This window comes from Mustela nigripes, chromosome 13, assembly GCF_022355385.1.
Source record: "Mustela nigripes isolate SB6536 chromosome 13, MUSNIG.SB6536, whole genome shotgun sequence".
In the NCBI taxonomy this organism is placed as follows: domain Eukaryota; kingdom Metazoa; phylum Chordata; class Mammalia; order Carnivora; family Mustelidae; genus Mustela; species Mustela nigripes.
This window is the reverse complement of record NC_081569.1, coordinates 118,555,084-118,575,147: the sequence shown is the minus strand read 5'-3', so window position 1 is coordinate 118,575,147 and position 20,064 is coordinate 118,555,084. Positions and strand designations below refer to the sequence as shown.

The window sequence follows — 20,064 nt, the reverse complement described above, 5'->3', positions numbered from 1 at the left end:
CTTAAAATGAATAACTAAATTAAAACTTAAAAAGTCAGATCTTAAAAACAATTTACAATAAACAGTAATTCTTGCTTCCATTTGTTCATGCAAATTTCCAACCCGCTCCTACGGTGCCGCTGACCTCCAATTGCACATTTTAAAACGTGAGGTTTTATATTATATATATGTAATATATACATATATATTTTCTTAATGTTGTGAATATTAACGTATCAACCCATCCTGAAGGGGCTGTTTTCTTCTGACGACGAAAGCTTCACAGAAAAGTTGGCCTGCCTGCTGTCCTCACTCAGTCCTCCACCCTGACACATACTCCTCCTCTGCGTTTTTGCCTAGACCTTCCTCTTTCTGGAAGCTTCCAAGGAAGCATAAGTCCGTCCACCTTCTGTTTTAATTCTGCCAAAGGGTCTTAAAGGCTAAATACTAGGGTTTTCAGAATACTTCACAGCAGGTATTCCATAGGAAAGTAAGTAATAATGATTGCACTTGACATTCCTAAGGAGTACTTTCTGTGCTCAAAACTCTCAGCTAGAATATGTCCTCAAAAGACCCCACTCATCAGGAAGACTGATACAGAGATGCCAAAATCAATCCATTGGAAAACACTGGCTTGTAACCTACTTTTTGTGAAAATGTACATTTTGGTAATTTTGCTATGAAATTTAGAATCTCAAGGAACTAAGAGATACTAGGACAGCAAAGCACTACGTAAGTTTGGCAGAAAGCAACATCCTCGGTTCAGATGTGGCAAACCTATGAAGCCTAAACGTTGTACAGTTTGTTCTTGAAGATCACATTATTTCAAAGTCCAGTAATGTCGATTTTTATTCAGAAATACTTCCATATTCACTAACTGAAAAAGTTTAAATATTCACAAGGGTCAAACATGCAACATTTTAAGAGTGACATTTAAATACTGTAAATAAGCCCTCAGAAGTAATCTACTTGTAATTATTACAACTGGAACACAAATATACCATATATTACTCTTTAGATTTTTGTTTTACTGTATGTTCTTGTCAATGGGACACTTCAAAATGTTTAAACTTGACAGAATAGTATTTCTTAAAAAAACGTACCATGGAGGAAAAAAAAAACAACACTGAAAATACTCCCATCCTTTACACGATGTGGAGATGGGAAATATGATCATAAAAACCTCTCATCTCATTCCTCCAGAAGCTCTTTCTCAGTATTTACACTTGGGTCCACTGTTATTTAAACCTGACTCTTAAAACAATTTCAGGTTAAAATTAACATTTTATCCCAAAGTGAGCAGTGTGCCCACTTCCAGTATTCGTTTTCACTACTGTCTCCTGAATTACCCACTTAAGCGCTGGTTTCTGGGTAACCCAGAGACAGGCCAATCCACACTGTATGAAGCAAATCCTGTCTCACAGTGGACAACACACAGTCAGTGGTCACGTTCAACTGTGAGTGAAACTGCTTTCAGAGTGAACTTGGAGATCAGAACCATCCCTAGGACACTGTCATTAGGGGAACAGCCCCAGATGTGGCATTTTGGAAGCTCTGCATTTTAGAGAAGCAACCTCAAAAGGAAAAATGAGATGGTTCCTCAGTGAAACATACCCATTAAGTCCTTATACTCAAGTCCCTCTGTGACAAGGCCATCCTAGCCCCGACCAAAGGCCACCTTCTCCTTCTCTAGCTCAGCCATCAGGATGTGATCGATGGAGGGAGGAGGAACCGAGAAGCTAACACTGACCTCAGCGGTGAAGTTAGGGGCTCAGGAAACTAAAACCCCAGCATCTCTTGACTAAAACAGCAATCTATGGGAGCCACAAGTAGTCTGGGCTGTAGTTTTGGGAACTGAGGTGAAACTATTACTCTTCCCTTCTTTCAGTCAGCAGATAAAACCTCTTCCAGGCTTCTTTTAATGATAAAATAAACCTGACTTTCTTTATCAAAAAAGAACAGAAGTTCAGGTGTAAGAATTCCAAGGAAACAGTGAGTCACAGAGAGTGACCTGAACTTCCCGGCAGGTACCTACCCACCGCCCAGCCCCCACTCTCCACCCCAGCCTCTCAGGGGGAGCAGAGTTAATACTGCACTTCTGTCAAAGGCATCTCACGCCTGCCGTCCCGCAATTACACCGCACTTACCCTGCCCTGACCACCCACGTATGCTTAGCCCTTCTCACATCCAAACACTTCTGGATACCCACTGTTAGCGTCTCATCTATCAAGAAACACATTAAAATTCAGATTTGTCTTTAACAACAAAGTGCTTAAAACCAACCTAGGCAACTGTCTTTCACTTCAGTTTCAACCAGTCAGATCAAACTGGTTTAGGTTTACAAATAATACTGAAAAAAATAGTGACTCTGAGTATTGTCTTACATTTCCAATAATGTGCCTTCATTCCCGACTTTCTCTTACAGTAATGGGTTCATTTCAGTACCTTAATGAGTTGAACTCTTGTTTGCAAAATAGAGAAGGTACAAATATATAGAATATTCTAGAATAAAAAATTTTCTGAATATAAAAATGCTTTCTATGTTTCAAAATAACACTTTTAGATTCTTCTTGTAATTTTAGGTTTGGTAACTAAACTGTTAAAGTTTTTAAAAAAATAACAAGAGATAGAATGGTTTTAAATACAAACTTACATGGGAACTATTCACACCTGTGGACCATCCCCGTAGAAAGTTTCTCACCAAAAAGCCCCAAATACTTTAATCATAAAATAAAATTCCAAGACATCCAAGCTAGAAATTGATGCACCTTCCTGACTGCCAGAGTTGCCCTGCACAGCTTCAGTACAACAGAGAACTATCTGGAAAACCACCTCCACAAAGTATGCAAGCGCTGCCAATCGGACAGACGCGAGCGGGCAAGGCCCCAGGGACCACGTCCTCTTCCGTCAGCCCTTCCCCAGCCCTGGGCTCTGCAGGTCTCCCTCCGGGTACCGTTGTCCAGGCGCCGTCAAGGTGCCACTCGTGGCCCAGCCTGGCAGCCGCGGGGAGGTCTGAGTCAGGCGCTCCCGTCAGCTGTCAGCGTGTCGCCCCATCAGTCCCCGTCCTGAGCTGTGGGAGCTCAGATGAGCCTGGAGCTCTTGAGGAACTGAATGAGGACGCGGTACACGAACGTGTACTGGCACAGCGTCTGCACCATCATCATCCTCTGCTGCCTCAGCATGTCCAGCCCCCTCGGGATGTCCAGCACCTGGAAGGAGAGACAACCATGAGCGGATGCAGGCCCCCGCAGAGACAGGAGCAGTCCTAGCAGAAGTCTGGTCAAGACCCACACACTGTCCCAGCCCAGCGCCTTCTAGAAGAAGCCTCTGGGGAACATGCTCCAAGAGCACTGGTAGGCCACTAAGCCCCTTTCTTCCACAGCCTTGTGCCCAGCCCGCTTCTCCCCCGACCAAGGACATACATACCTCATTGTGTTCCAGGCAGGCGATCATGATCTCGGACAGAATGACGACGCCAGTCCTTCCCACCCCAGCACTGCAGTGGACCAGCAACGGAGGGTTGGGGCTCTTTGGTTCACTGGTACTATTTGTATGACGTCGAACAGACTGGATCTCCTCAAGGTATGCTATGAAATATCAGTGGAACAGAGAAATAGGCTAGGATTAACGCCCATCAAACTGACAGTTTTCAGATTATCATCACTGATTGGAAGGACTCTGGATAAAGAACACCAGGTGCCAGTTAACCAGCCCCAACAGCTAACTGACAGTGTGACCATGGGCGAGTCACTGCCTCTGCCCCACTACAAAATGTGATGGAGGAGACAGTCTCTGAAAGTCCTTCTATTCACCACCAAATCATACTCTAAAAACTTTTCTCTGATACTTGAAGCCTTTACTTTAAAGCTAGTCCAGGGCTCCCAGGGGACTCAGCATGTTGAGCATCTGCCCCTGGCTAGGGTTGTGATCCCAGGGTCCTGGATGGAGCCCAGCCAGGAGCCTGCTTCTGCCTCTGCCACTAGCCCCCAGCTCGTGCTCTCCCTCTCAAATAAACAAATGAAATCTTTAAAAAAATAATAAAATAAAGCAAGTCCAAAGCTTCTATTAGCCATCTAAAGGAAATACTTGAGGAGTGATGTCTTGCTCCATGCACACGACCAGAGCGGAGGCTGTGCCGGGTAGACACTTACATAAAAATCCCTTGATGTCCTCAGGACAGCCGTGCTCAGGCCAGTCCGTGTACTGGAGATGCCAGACCGTCCTCTCCTGTCCCGTGAGCAGATGCTTCATCTTCAGGCCCGTGGTAGCGTAGCAGCCAGAGTCAGTGCGGAAGCGAGTGGTGATCTTAAATCTCCCGTAGGTGACGGTGTTATGCCGGGAACCCAGCCGAGGCCAGTACCTGAAGCTCTTCTCCCTCCCGCCCTCCTGTGAAGGACACGGGTGGTCAGAAGCCAAGAGCAGCCCAGCCGCAGGCACCCCCTCATACAGACTGCGCACCTGAGAAGCAGGACGGCAACCTGGCCTGCCTCCTGCGGTAAAGTTCGGGGCCCCATCATCGAAGAAACTGTTCTCAGGCAGAGAAAATCAACAACGGGACGGGAGCACTCACCTCTTCCACAGTCACCATTGCTATGATGGCGACTCCCTGTTCCCACACCATCTGCCAAAAATCCTGACAGGTATTCTGCAGCGGACCCTGTGTGGCAATATAATCCCACTCAATTCCACTGACAGAGACCTGAAATTAGAAAACGGGTTTTAAAAAATTAATGTGTGGGGCGCCTGCACGGCTCAGTCGGTTAAGCGGCCGACTCTTGGTTTCGGCTCAGGTCGTGATCTCAGGGTCGTGGGATCGAGCCCCATGTTGGGGGCCACAGCCAGTGGGGAGTCAGCCTGGGATTCTCGCTCTCTCCCTCTGCCCCTCCTCTCCCGCTCTCTCTAAATAAATCTTTAAATATTAATTAATGTGTATGCATATATGAATGTATGCGTATTTGTTTATGGTAGTACTAAAAGATGAGCTGAATTACTCAGAATAAAGGTGTAGCTCTTACTCTTTTTCTCTGTTAATACAATTCCTATTACTACCTGTTTATAAACTTACACACTGTGAATGCACATGATATGTATGTGACCTGGGACAATATGCTTAACCTCTTGCCTCTCTGCTCTCATCTGCAAAATAAAAATGCCATGTGCCTGCATAGGACCACTGGCAGAATTAAATGAGTCAATGTATCTGATCTGGTGCCTGCGCATAATAGGTTCTCAATACATAGCTCTTACTGCTGCTGATATAAAAATATCCACATCACAGTATCCTAAAGTACAAATAGTTTCCCCTCATGAAGTACTAAACATTGGGAAAACTAGTAACAATTAAGTCAAAACTGAGGTTAAAAAAAAAATGAGGTTAAATACCAGATTTCTAGGACAGAAAAAAAATATTCCTGCTTAAAGTGGTCTCGCCTCTGAACTTCTGAGTCTAGATACGCGCCCCCCCCCCCCAATGATACTAAGTTACCACCGGAGCCCGCACCTCCTTGAGAACCGGCTGCCAGCCCTGTCTGGGTCTGTAGCCAGGAGAGCTGGTTAAAGGCCACGCCCACTGACATTCGAGACCACAGCGGGGCTTCCCAAGGGCCCTGCGGGGCTCGGCCCACAGCCACACTCACGGCTGCCCGGCTGGAGTCCTGGCTAGACCCCCTCACTGAGGGCGGGCTCCAGCCAGCAAGGGGTTGGGGTCTGTGGCCCAAGGGGCAGGAGTCAGTGCTTTATTCCGAGGAAAGCACGAGGAGGCCCCGCGCTGGTTAAGTGGCAGACCCTGGAGTTCGGAGGCTCAGCTGCCTACCCCCGCCTTCAGCTGGCTCCTGAAGATTCTGCAATACCTACATAGGAGGAGGACTTTCTTCAGTACTCACCCATCCCGTCATGAGACGCTGGATGAGTTACTGCACAGAAATGCTCAGCTTTTAAATTAATTATACCTACATCAACAAGCGCACGTGCTTATTCCCTGATACCACCAAGGGCAAAGGCTTTAGCAGGCCGACCGCCTGGTCCCTGAAAGCCTCAAGCGTGAACCTGCACTCATCAAATATCACTTGCACACAAAATAAAATGTGGGAAAGAAGAAAAATTCCTGACGTGGATACTTCCTCATTGACTCCCAGTAAGAAAACGTCTCCTTCCCCAAATAAAAGCACGTGATCTCCAGCCAGCACAAACAAAAGGGACAAAACCCTGCTTCCCTCGTGGCCCAGCTGGGAATCATCACTTCCCATCCCTTTTATTTTTTAAGATTTTATTTATTTATTTCACAGAGAGAGAGATCACAAGTAGGCAGAGAGACAGGCAGAGAGAGAGGGAAGCAGGCTCCCCGCTGAGCAGAGAGCCTGATGTGGGGCTCAATCCCAGGACCCTGGGATCATGACCTGAGCCGAAGGCAGAGGCTTTAACCTGCTGAGCCACCGAGGCACCCCCATCATCACTTTCCCCATCTTAATGGGTGGAACATTACCCCAGTTAAATGGCATAACACTGACTCTAGGGAAAAAGTGCACTGCTTCTCCAAAGGACAAATAATCTTGAAAAGTGATCACAGGGAAAAAGCAAAAATAACAGATGTCACTGTTTTTGTTTTTTGTTTTAAATATTATTTATTTGTTTGTTTGTTTGCTTTGTTTTGTTTTTTAAAGATTTTATTTATTTGACAGATAGAAATCACAAGTAGGCAGAGAGGCAGGCAGAGAGAGGAAGAAGCAGACTCCCCGCAGAGCAGAGAGCCCAATGTGGGGCTCGATCCCAGGGTCCTGGGATCATGACCTCAGCTGAAGGCAGAGGCTTTAACCCACTGAGCCACCCAGGTGCCCCTGTTTTTTTATTTTTTTGACAGACAGAGATCACAAGTAGGCAGAGAGACAGGAAGAGAGGGGGTGGGAAGAAGCAGGCTCCTCGCTGAGCAGAGAGCCCGATGCGGGGCTCGATCCCAGGACCCTGAGATCATGACCTGAGCCGAAGGCAGAGGCTTTAACTCACTGAGCCACCCAGGTGCCTCCAGATGTCACTGTTTTAAGAGCTTTGGTGACCACCATTAAAAAACCCAGACAGGGCACCTGAGTGGCTCAGCAGGTTCAGCTTCCCACTCTTGGTCTGAGCTCAGGTCAGGATCTCAGGGTTGTGAGACCGGGCTCTGTGCTAAACTGGGAGTCTGATGGACCCTCTTCCTCTCCCTCAGCCCCTCCCCGGCTCTCTCTCTAAAATAAACAATCCCAGGGGCGCCTGGGTGGCTCAGTGGGTTAAGCCACTGCCTTCGGCTCAGGTCATGATCTCAGGGTCGTGGGATCGAGTCCCGCATCAGGCTCTCTGCTCAGCAGGGAGCCTGTTTCCCTCTCTCTCTCTCTGCCTGCCTCTCTGTCTGCTTGTAATCTCTGTCTGTCAAATCAACAAATAAAATCTTAAAAAAAAATAAATAAATAAAAAAAAAAATAATAAAATAAACAATCCCAGACACCTTTGTCACAGAGAGTCAGTGCAGGTATGTGATAACAGAAAACTAGCAATTCTGCCACTCTGGAGAGAATTTATGAGCCAGATGAGATCTTCAGATTTAGAAGAACAAAGGCCTAAGGTCAGGCCAAGGAGGCCTCTCTGAGTCCCGGCCACTGTGTCAGAGGCAGAGGGGCTTAGCACTTGGGAGAGAACACAGCTTTGGCTCTGTTGGTAAACATTTCCTATCCAGCCAGGTTGTACAGATTTCCCAGTTTATAACGTGATTTGTCACAATGGCTCCAACTAGGCTGTTCTTAGAATACAGATGTGAACACAGTTATTCCTGTAAGTGAAATGGCAACTTCACAGCCCTCACTGTCCTGCCCGCTCCTCTCACCTTAATATGGGACGCGTTGATGTAGCCAGTGTTGTTTTCTTTAGTTGGGACAAGCTCCACTCTGGCATCGTCGTAGGGAAGGACATCTTGGAATCGATTTCTTTCTGCGTTTTCAGGGAGTCGTGCTGTTGAGCACTCCCCGTCAACTAACCGTTTTTTAAGAATTTTTTCATACTCTGTGAACACCATTCCCTGTTCTAACCGCTGTTCCAGAATTTTACACTGTAAAATGGAACACATGGGATAATATGAGTATCGTCACCTGTCCAAGCTGCATTCCGAAGGCACATCTGAAATCTTGTTTTCACTTCAAGTTTAGAAATTATCTAGTATTGAAAACTCTAGATGAAATCAAAGCTAAATTTTTAACAAGCCATAATGGGAAGAGTTCAAGTAACAAAACCACGTTGTTGGTGAGATGCAGAAGGCAGAGTTCTGTTTAAAGGTGAAAACTGGCTGACAATAATTTGAATTCATTTTCTCTAAGTCTGTGGTCGGTTTTGTGACTCCTAAGGAACAGAAAGTTCTCCCGGAGAAGAGTAAATCCTAGAGCAGGAGAATCAATTCCAACTTCTATGAACAAATGCTTCAATTTTCTCATCTGTGGTATAGAAAAACTGAAAAATGTGGGAAATTGTAAGCAAATTAATTTTTACTTAGCACTAATTCTTGCTTGTCTGATTTTGATATAGTAAAACCAAATAGCAAATATATGTTGGTCACAAAGAAAGTCATGAAAAATTCAGTAACTGTTGACTCCTAAGATAAATTTTCGAGACAATGAAAGCAGGCAATGTGTGCTCCCCTTCCCGGGTGTACTCGTATGGACCGGCCCTATAGCTCAGGGGTTAGAGCACTGGTCTTGTACTCATATGGCCCTGCAGAATTCCTCTCACTTAAAGCCATCAGAAATCAAGACTGCTATGGATGACCAGAAGAAGGTAAAGAACAGTAAGAACAGTCAGGAACAAACAAAAAATCAACATTTACTTCAAAATGATCTATTAACATATTAGACTTGCCCCAATTTTGACATCCAGATTATAAAATACTTAACACTCTCTTATGATAATTAGATGTATTAGAAAATTCATTAAAAGGTGAAGAAGGCATTTTTGTAGCATCCAATGGACTGTCGCAGAGAAAGCACACTGCTCGGTCCATACATCTGGTACATACCCTCTCGTCATTGGTGGCTCTGGCAGGCACTTCCTTTCCTTCATCAGGCAGAGGCAGTCGAGATAGGGAAAGTCCATTTAGGGCAGCCAATTTGAGAGGACCAATTTTTTTTGCATCTACCCGGCTCTTTTTCATTCCCTATAAAAATATTTACATGTATATATGACATATACACAAATACAGCTCCCTTGAAAAGAAACTTCTGTGGACTGAAGACTGGAAACAAGCGGAAGGAGTGGAGTGTTCTTCTTCACCAACCACCACAGGAGAGATTACACTCCACACACACATTTGTTTAACAAACACTGGGAGGAAGACATTCCTTTCAAGGCCAAAGCCCTGATAAGTCTTGCAGATAGAGAAGATTTTGAATGCAATTCGGTTCAAGTCTCTGTTGTAATATTAGAGAGGTGAGGCTTCAGGCAGACAGCATTCCTTCACAGAACTCCCAAATTTCAAAACATGACACGCACACAAAAATCAGTGGCAGTCCACAAAAAGGGTTTTTAAAGCAACTGCATGATTACAATAGGCTGTTTTTGTTTTTGCTTTTTTTTTTTTTTTTTTTTTTTTTAAGATATAAACTAGTTCTTTAAATCATTCTGAAAAAATTAAATGTTTTCTGGGGTCACTTTCCCAACATTCTGTTGCGGACTGGGGTGACCTGGATTGGATAACTACATCTCAAAACTGCCACATTTTTAACAGGGAAAAGACAACAGGACTGATATCTCCAAAGTGACACCAGAAGACAATACAGGACAGTCTCCTAACATGACTATTGAAGTAATGATCTTTCTCTCTACAGCAGACAAGCCCAAGGTGGCGAAGTCTCCTCGGCCATTCTACACCTCCTTGGAAGCCTTACTCACTATGACAGCAGCCCCCTTGTTTGATAGCAATGGTTTTCTCAGTTCCGTCTCCCAAATGAAACCAGCTTTACTCCAGCCCTACCTGCCTGGGAGGGAGAGGCTGAAAGGTTGCTGCCTAGGCTACGATGTCATTCATGATTGTTACCTGTGCAGAAAACTCCAGTTTGCTGCTGTTTAACAACTGACTGGGGCAGGATGGGATTGGGGGGGAGGGGTCTGCCAAGCAAAGTTGTCCAGTTGCCATGGTGCGAATACTCTCACCACGGCCAATTTTAAGCTGCTAGTGTGACATCAAGGGGCTCACAAGACTCCTGAAAACTGACCCACCAGGACAGGGTGGCTCCAGCTCTCCTCTGCCTGAGAATGAGGTCAGCAGGCTGCCACGTGCCCCATGGAACTGATTGGCTGGAAGGTCCAGGTCTAAAGCCAGTATGTGAAGAAAGACACATATTATCAAAACCAGGACCTACTTCGGGGCACCACCCCACAGTGATTTCTGTGAGAACCCCCAGCCGGGGCTCAAGCATGCACAGGCGGGAAATCTGTACCTCAGCCCACTCTTTTTCAGATAACAATCAAACTCCTGGAGGTGGAGAAGGGTGGAGAACTCGAAAATGTTTCTGCTTGTCTGCAATTTAGTTCACTGTTTTAAATACTAAACTCCCATAACCTGAATTCATGTTAGTATGTGAACTCAGTGTCAGTGGTGACACTGAAGGTCACAGCAACCCCATGTTACTATGAGGAGACCCAGGGGCTTAGCAGGGGGTTGACTCTTCAGTTCTCCGGCAGCCAGGATGATGCAACCTCAGGGTAATAAGATAACTTCGCCTGAGCATTTTCCATGTGCCAGGACCTCACTTATCCCGCAACAACTCTCTGGGGTCAGCTTCTTTTACAGATGAGAAAGCAGAGTCAGAGAGATGGGACAGCTTGCCCAAGGTCACCCAGCTGCCTTGTTATAAATAGTAATCGGTGTCAAAACAATAAAAACCTCTCCTTAAAGTCAGCTATGCCCCATCATAGAATTTACAAAGCATTTTTCATGCCTAACCTTCTGGGGGACTTCCCACAGCAGGCAGAGCAGGGGTGACTGTCCGCATGCCACAGATGGAGATAAGGTTCTGGTGCTACCAGGTCCAGCCCACAGGAGGGTCTAGCCTGAGACCCAGGTTCTTCCAATCTTAGGTCCTAGACCTTTCCCCAAAGCCACAGCTCCTCTTCAAGCAAGGAGAATCCATTATGCCAAAGAAAGGGAGCAAAACTGTACTAATACTATGGGTTTTCAAAGTCAGCGAGGGAGAAAACTTATATTTTTAGAGAACCAAACTCATCAAAAGCCTCAGATTTAGGGGACCTCGCTATATCCCATTCAAAAGGTACAGGGACAAGACGCTTAAATAGTGGACTATATAAAAAAGAAGTATCATTTGGGGAAGACTCGGGTCATATAAAAATGGTGGATAGTTCTGGGGCACTTGGGTGGCTCAGTCAGTTAAGCATCTGACTCTTGATTTCAGCTTAGGTCATGATCTCAAGGTGGGGAGATGTCTCTCCCTCTCCCTCTGACCCTCCCCCTGCACACACTCTCTCTCTCCCAAAAACAAAAAATAAAAAAAGATGGACAGTTCTTGATGTAATTAGGAAAAGAGTATTAACTATGAAAAGAACCACCTGGACAGGGACTCAGATAGAATTACCTTTTCAGAAACATATCCGTACCCTGTTCCCACCCTGAATCATTGATCATGAGTCCACACCTTCTACTCCAGAGGACACTGGTCTTTAATGTTCAGATAGGTCAGAATATAAGCCCAAGAAAAATTAAGCTTAAAATGCAAACCCCAGATTCACTAAAAGCAAACACACTTAAATCGACAGCACTATTGTAAGTGGTTTCAGTGTACATCTACTAATCAATTTCATACACACTGTAAAACTGCATGAATTTTATTCCAGTTTATGAAGATAATACTATAGTTGTGATGGGTCCTCAAGTCTGAGTATGCAGACTCTCAGAGATGAGGAGTTCTAGCTCCTAGGGTGCTGAGAGTAAGGTGGAGACAGAATGCAGAGACTGATTAATCACTTTAGCTCAATCAGAGGGCAGGGCTCCAGGCAAGGAGACTTGGGTAAAGGAGGAGCTAGAAACCTGAGCAATGCCGAAAGAGGACAGTGGCCATACTGAAATGGTAAAGGCACAAACGTGTGGCCAGTGCTTGGGGACTTTAAAAGTTTCAGTGAAAAGACAGAAAACAGCTAGACAAGCAAAAACTACTTAATAAAATAATATATACAATATACCTCAATGCAATACAGTGTAGAAGATAAGAGGGTAGTTTGCAGGGATAAACATGGGTTTAAAATTCCAGTTCAGTCACCCACTAGCTGTGTGACCTTGGAAAAGTTACTTAACATCTCAGAGTCTGCTTTCTCTTCTGAAGGAACAATAGGCCTGTTGTATGCTGGATACACCTTGGAACTCTGTAAATCCTCAAGGAATGGCCGGCCGCTAGAGATGATATTATGTTCTGTTTTGCTTCAAATAAATAAGAGTGCAACTCATGGTTATTTACTATAATGAGCATCAAAGAGTTGCATTTTCTACAAGGAACTCTGGGCTTTGGGCTCTCAATTCACTTAATCTTTCTTTTAAAGAGACCCGGAGCTCTGGAGTGTTTGTCTTGACAAAGTGCCACCTTCCCAACTCCAGAATTGCGCCGCGGCCCTCAGAGATCATGGCCGGCCACTGGAGCTGGAGCCACACACTCCGACATCAGCAACACCTCCCTCGGGGGAGGCTTCACTCTGACACCACTCGGCAAACGGAACAACGCCCGGCACCGGCATCACCACACGGCGTTTCTAACTGGGGCTAACAAAACCACCTTACCTCAAACCCGCCAAACCTCACTTCCTTTTCCTTAAGGCAGCTTGCTAAACCTCGCCTGCCTTCCTCCCACTCCAGCCCGCGGGGCCCTCCCCAGTCCACTTCTTCACTCCAGCAAACAAGCTACAATTCTAATCGATCCCCCTTATTTCCGTAGATAATTAAAGTGTTCCAAATACAATAGAGAGAATGGGGGGGGGGGGGGAAAAGAGCTGGAAGAAACAAGAGTCAGAGGGAAGACGCTGGGAGGTCCCCCCGCGGCCCGATGGCGCACAGCGGCGCACGGCTTACCCCTAGCGGCGGAAGGCCTTCCACGACGTTCTTCTTCCCCGAGAGGAGGTCGGACACAGGCCGCTGCTTCAGGGAGTCTCTCCTGGCTCGGTAGCGCCCCGACGTGGTGAGGTCGGACTCGGACATGGAGGGCGTGAGCAGCCCCTCTCTGTGGGGCCCGCCGGCCTCCCCAAGCTGGGGCACAGGCTCGCGGCCATGCATGGGGCCTGGGCCTGGCGCGGAAGGGGTGAGAGCACAGGGGCCGCGGGAGGGGCCCGGCGGGAGCTCCGGGGAGTGGTGGCCCCGGGGCACACGGGCGTGGGGAAAGGGCACCGCCAGCGAGGCCATCTCCTCGTCCAGGTCCTCCTCGTCCTCGCTGCTGTGGATCAGCATGGTGGCGTCGGAGAGAGACTTCTTGTGGCCATAGCCCAGGCCTCCCCGCTCGTCCGCTGGACGCCGCTCAGCCCTGTCGGGGCAGCCGCCGTGCTGGGAGCCAGCCGAGACGGGCCTGGGTGGCGGGTCCGCGGCCGACGCCGACAGGGTGCGCTCCTTGAGCCGCAGGCCTTCAAGGCTGTGCGCCAGTCCGGCCACCTCGATGCTGTTCCTCTTGTGCAGGTGCGCGCGCCGGGCGGCCGTAAGCGGCTCGCTGACCTCCTGCAGGGAGTGCGCCACGGGCAGGCTGGCCTCCTGGAACGTCTGCACCGAGTGGTGCACGCGCCGGGTGATGAGGTCGGGGTTGCTGCTGCTGATGTACAGGTGGCGGGACAGGTCCGGGGTGCTGTTGGCAGGCCGCGGGGGCGGGTAGGGCGGGGGTGGGCGATACACCTGCGTCCGCATGATGTTGGGGGCCGGGTAGTCCTGCGCCTGCAGCTGCACGTTGGTCAGCTCAGGCACACTGACGGCACCCACTACGGGCCGCCGCTCAGCGGGGTGCGGGTATGGAGACGGGCTGTGGAAGCTGTAGTTCAGGCTGAACGGGTAGTGGGCCGACTGCGGGGAGGCGAAGTGGGCGTGCTCCCGAATCTCCGGCTGGCTGTAGACCAGCGCGTCCGGCCTGCTGTAGGCGTACGAGCTGCCGATGTTGAGGTTTCGCAGCGAGTGGCTCTGTCTCTCGGCGTGCACCATTCCTCTGTTGAGCTGCTTCATCACCGTCTCGTAATCTGGGGTCGGGCGGTAGGACGGGGGGATCAGGGCGCTGTGCCGGTGTGACGGCACGTAGTCGGGTCTCATGACGTCACTGCCCGTGATGCTCGGGTTAGAGGACATGGGGGAGGGCTGCAGGTAGGGCTGCGGGTTGTTCAGGGAGTTAGTGCTGTGCGCACTGTATACACTGCCGTTTCGGATCCGACCATTGAGGTCAATCTGGGCTCGATCCAGACTTGTCAGAGAATGACAATAGTATCCATTCTGATTGGTGGCAAAGAGGTTATCTGGGAATCAAGCACATTTAAAATGTGTTTTAAAATGAGATTTTAAGATGTATAAATCGCACCAATGACTCTAGGCAAATACTGAGACAGGCCCTGAATGTTGATCACACTTTCAGTGTAGCTTACAAAAATCCATGCAGAAATAACCTGGCCTTACCCAGACTCCCTGAATGACTGGGCATATCATTTCCCAGAGTCCTGGCTTCCACATCTATAGCATGGTGATAGTTTGCCTACCCTAAAGCTGGTATTCGGGATTTGGCCCCCAATAAAGATTAACCAAATCAAAATCCAATATTAAGAGTACAGATGATTATAAAATATTGTCTTTTTTTGAAAATCAAAAACATGTGTTTTGGTAGAATTGAAACACTTTCTGGAAATCTGGGTGGCTGGAGGCAGATATACTGTTCAAGGCATTGGACCACGAACTGCTCTCTCCCCTGGTACGGATGTGGGACTCGCTGGTGCTGAGCTAGTTCAAGCACCAACCACCTGCAAAAACCTCCTTAACTAGGATTCTGGGTTTTCCGTACCGGTTCTTCTAGGGTGAAGACAAAAACAATAGCTCCACAGGCTCTACTTCCCCAGGTCCAACGATATCATCAGTTGCCATAAACCTTACCGAGGCCAGAAACCATTCACACCTGCCCCCCTCCACTCTGGCCCCCACACTCCAGTGGGATGGGGATCCCCAGGCAGCAGAACTGGGAGCACCGTCTAATGTACAGTGGCTGCCTGTGTGCCTGGTGGGGCTGGAAGGAGGCACATTTCTTCTGTCGGATCTGTAGTTTACCAGAAACACCATCACTACTGAGGGTGATTCCTGACACCTCAAAGAGCAGCAGTCAGGTCCTTCAGAGAACAGCTGCCTTTCAAAAGTATTCTTTCTGGGACTCAAGAGCCATGTAATGGTTTACGTGACTAGTGATGATCAAAGTGAATATATCACGGCTGAGCGTGTGGATGTTATGCAGGCGGCACGCAAGCCAGGAAGAAACGGGGCTCAGTGCATCACTGCATTGTTCCTGCAGACCCTGAAGCTTCCTGGTCCTGGCACTGCTCCCACACCTGGAAGGCTCGGCTACCTCGGAGTCCCTGGAGTTCCCCCTTCTCACTGCCACCACAGCTCAGGTCCTGACCCCGGCCTATTGGCACAGGCATAGTACCCGCCCCTCCTGGCCCCTCCCTACACCCAGTAAACCATCCCTTTGTGAGCCCATGTGTGAGAAAGACTGTTGGTGGGAGGAAAAGATGACTGGAATCCAGTGAGATGTATACCACCACCACAGTTCAAGGACAAGTTACACTATGAAACTCAGTGTGACAGGAGCCCACAGGGGAGGAGGGAAGGATTACTTCCAGCTTGGGCTAGGTCGATGGGGTCAAGAACAACCCCACGGAGGACACAGCATTCAGGCAGTCTGTGGGGGTGGGGAAGGCATGTCCAGCTTCGGCAGTAGCCAGTGTGCACAGGATTACCCATCTGCACCCCTGGGTGTCAGTCAGGCATAGTCACTGACTAGCAGCGGTCAAGGGAAAGACAGCAGAGGGTTGCCAACCAGTTTCCATGCTCCCTCCTCACCCCCACCCTGACCAACATTCCAGATGGAAGAGGCTCCTCTAGCCAGAACGCCCAAGGCAGGCAGATGTGGAGCAGAGCCCTCCTGCCAGTCCAGGGTGGCCAGGGATCTGAGCAGAAGTCACCTTTGCCACGTGAGCTGCTGAGCGTCCCCACAGCCCAATCCAGCCCACCCGGATGGGACGGAAGCACGCTGGCAGGAGTGCGCCGTGGCGTCTATAAGGACAAAGGGCATTCTGGGTGACAGGGCAGCACTGGCCGGGACAGGAGACGCTTCTGGTGGGACTTCTGGAGGGCTTCCTCGGTTTGGCTGGAGTGTCGGGGAGCTGGAGACGGGTAAGAGAGCAGTGGGAAGGAAGACTGGAAGAGGAGCGTTGGGAAGCACTGTGGAGAGTGTGCAACACCAGGCAAGGGAATGGTCATCGGGGAGAGGGGAAGAGCCTGGCACCCACGTATCAGGTAAACCGGGGAGGGCGGGGTGCAAGATGTGGAGCCACCGCTAGTCGGTAAGCCTGGACTGAACCAGGAGCAGCGGGACAGACGGAAGGCATATTATATGGAGTTAGAGGCAAGAGCACGTGTGACTGACTGTGTGCTGAGGGGGGAAAAGCAAAGCAAAGCAAAATTGCATGCACTGTGGAATCCAAGTGACCAGGGGAGTGACGTCACTGCAAAGATGAAATAAGGACGAAGGGGAAAGGGACGGGCTTGTGGAGCACAGCATGAGCGCAAATCTAACATTTCCATTTTCAGCAAGCTCTAATAGCTAACACCATAAGCCAGGACCCCCGCCGAGGGCTTTCAGTGCAGTGGCTCCCTAACCTGTCACCTGTGGGACAGATGGCGATGTGAGGCTGCAGCCCAGGAGTGACGACACATGGGAAACACAGATGTGACAGCCACCCCTGCCGAAACCCGAAATGTGGACGGGACTGCTGTGGGAGCCTGCGAAGGGAGGGAAGAAGGACACCAGGCAGACTTCTCCAGACAGGGACCGCCACTGACAGCACAGGGGGAGGAGAACCAGTGCGCTGACAAGAGATTTTTCAAGAGTGAGGAGGATGTGGGGGGTGCCAGGGATTGAGAGGACAGCTGGGGCAGCAGAGCACAGTCAGAGGGAGTGAGCGGGTCACCACCCACACGGGCACTACTCTCAGAAGCAGCAGCTGGAAAATGGAAGGGAAAATGAACGCAAGCCATAGTTGGAAGAGAGAGCCAAGGGAAAAGTCTTAGGATACGTGCAGACTAACACGGCAGAGAGAAATGCCTTTACCCAGCGGCGCGTGGGGCTTGGGGCGCAGAAGGAGGCAATCACGGGGCACAGGGAGCCTGCAGTGACGAAGCGAGAAAACACCCCCACCCCACGGTGCACCCTCAGGGGACCCACACCCTGAAGCATGGCTCCCCTACTGCCCACCTGCCGACCCCATTGCATGGAAATTCTCATCTGTGCACGGAAGGCCCAGAGCATGACGTCACAAACCACCTCTGGTCCTTCACACATGGCTTCTCCCAGTTCCTTACGTGAAGTCCAACTGTACCACGCCCCTCCCTAATGCCCCTTCCTCAGTCTGTGCCGTCGCGTTCACTGTCTCCCAAAACCAGGGGCAGCAATCCCCATCAATTGCCCGCCTCCCTCTCCTCTTTCTAGAAAGCCCTTCTCAACATGAGGGTCTTTTGTCACATAACTGCTGGCTCTCTCTCCTCAAAACAATCATGTTCTCTTTGTGTTTAAGTTATTTGTGTGCTAGTCTTATCCCCCACCTATTAGCTGCTAAGCTTCTTAAGATGTGCAACTACTTCTCAACATTAAATCACCTTGGCCTTTGCAGCAAGGATTTGCCTGTAGAGGAGAGAGTAAATGTTTGCGGAACGAATGCTTGAGGTTCAGCTGGGGAGCCATGGTCTTAACCTGCTGAGCCACCCAGGTGCCCGGGAGGCATGGTCTTAAATACAGCTCCCTACACTAACCGAGAGAAAAATAAAAACGGAATGTTTAAACGCTTACAATGGGAAGTTCTCGTGCAGGAAAAAAACCAAAACAAGCCTGGGATATCTTGCACTGTAAAGCAAGGAAACACTCAAAGGCTAATGGGGGAGTGTCAGCAGGACAAAGGAGTTGGCTGAAAAAGAGGGCCAAACTTGGGATCATCTGAGCATCAGAATTTGATACTGAATATTGCTACACATTTTCAAGGAATGGAATCTAACGGCTGCTGCTTCTGTGGATTCAGGATGGCTATAATCATGAAAGCGATTTGGTTGTAATCAGCCAAAAACTATCCTGGCTCCAAGATTTCCTAGTCTTCATAGGTTTATTCAAATTGTAATAATTTTGTACGGCATTTCAGAAATAGTGTACTTTACCTTGGGAGGAAGTGTATGGTTCTGTATAATGTCCATTATAATGCCGCTGGGGTGGGGGAGGCATCACATAGGGCTGGGGCTTAGGCTAAGGAATGGAAAGTTGGAAACAGGGTTAAAACACATTGCTGCCTACGTAATATATGTAAAGTAAGTCTCTGCTGGTTTCTTTCTGTCCATTAAAAAACTCCTCGGGAAGTTAAATACATTATATAGAAAATAAACATGAAGACCCTACAGCTCTTACGATATCTGTCACTTTCAGTGTCTCCCAGAATGACAATGCCAAGGCCTACGCACTAGTATCAGACACCAGAGATCACAAGAAAACAAGCTGTACCCAAAAAGTTAAGAGCGAGAAGGAATAGACAAAGTTTCCTGAATTCTTATGTAAACATAAGAATATGAAAAGCTTTTATGTAGTGTATTTAATTTAGCCAGGCAAAATTAGCTAGTATTTTACATATCTACTACCTTCTGATTGCTCTTCACTAATAGTCAAAAAATTTAAGCATTAGGTTGGACCTAATATTTAAATATGAATAATAAAATAAATTATTACATAAATATTAGGGTCAGCCTATAGAAAATTGGTTAATTTCTAACCATTTCTTTGGATAAAAACAATCAAATACCAGGCACACTTTTGTGGTCCAAACTAAAAATTAGTACTATCAAAAGTATCTCTTATTAAGGAAGATAACACTAAAAGAAAAAAAGCAATTACATTTTTCCTTCTTTCTTACCAGGGACACCCTTGAAGACGACCTCCTCCTAATTGGGTTCACTGTGACAGTCTGAGTTTGCCTATAAAAATAAGACATGTCGTTGAGACATACATACATGTAGTTTTCCTAATTCTGCCAAAATAAATTAATAAGAAGGAAAAATAATAAATCTGTTAAACCAAGTAGATGACAAACTAATCCAGTCATGAATTAGAGAAAAGGAGACTCTGTCCTCACTTGGGGCCTCCACCCTTAGTGGCTGCCCAGACCCCTGCAACCTCTGCCTGGACGAGCAGAGGATGGGCAGGTTTACCTTTTCCTGGTCTATCCAGGTAAAACCTCGGAATGAGCATATGCAGAAAGGAAAAGGGGCAAACATCCCAGGGAAGTAAGACTCAGTGCAAATGTGTCTCTCCTGGGGGCTTGGTCAGCACTGACCACCTCTATTAACAGTCCTGAGGGGTGACCATCCACTGCCAGAAGCCTGAAGCAATGGGAAATGCCTTTAGTTAAAATCCTCATGGGCGCCTAGGTGGCTCAGTGGGTTAAGCTGCTGCCTTCGGCTCAGGTCATGATCTCAGGGTCCTGGAATCGAGTCCCGCATCGGGCTCTCTGCTCAGCAGGGAGCCTGCTTCCTCCTCTCTCTCTCTCTCTCTCTCTCTGCCTGCCTCTCTGCCTACTTGTGATCTCTCTCTGTCAAATAAATAAATAAAAAATCTTTAAAAAAAAAATCCTCATTATTACACACTACAAACATAATCAAGAAATAAATTTATAGGAGCGCCTGGATGGCTCAATGGGTTAAGCCTCTGCCTTCGGCCCAGGTCATGATCTCAAGGTCCTGGGATCAAGCCCCTACATCGGGCTCTCTGCTCAGTGGGGAGCCTGCTTCCCTGCACCCCCCCACCTGCCTCTCTGCCT

General features: G+C 48.1%; 1 protein-coding gene across 1 annotated transcript in view; it reads right to left on the bottom strand.

Annotated features, from left to right (window-relative positions):
• Window positions 1–810: 810 nt before the first annotated feature.
• PTPN21 (protein tyrosine phosphatase non-receptor type 21) overlaps window positions 811–20,064 on the bottom strand; it is a 76,376-nt gene continuing 57,122 nt past the window's right edge. Inside the window, exons 11-19 of the mRNA XM_059373562.1 lie at window positions 19,162–19,222; window positions 18,419–18,503; window positions 13,061–14,469; window positions 9,008–9,145; window positions 7,829–8,050; window positions 4,550–4,678; window positions 4,131–4,365; window positions 3,406–3,566; window positions 811–3,188 (exon numbers count right to left, since the gene is read on the bottom strand). Coding sequence (XP_059229545.1) covers window positions 3,060–3,188; window positions 3,406–3,566; window positions 4,131–4,365; window positions 4,550–4,678; window positions 7,829–8,050; window positions 9,008–9,145; window positions 13,061–14,469; window positions 18,419–18,503; window positions 19,162–19,222 — 2,569 coding nt within the window. The 3' untranslated portion in view covers window positions 811–3,059. The remainder of the gene's footprint in view (window positions 3,189–3,405; window positions 3,567–4,130; window positions 4,366–4,549; window positions 4,679–7,828; window positions 8,051–9,007; window positions 9,146–13,060; window positions 14,470–18,418; window positions 18,504–19,161; window positions 19,223–20,064) is intronic.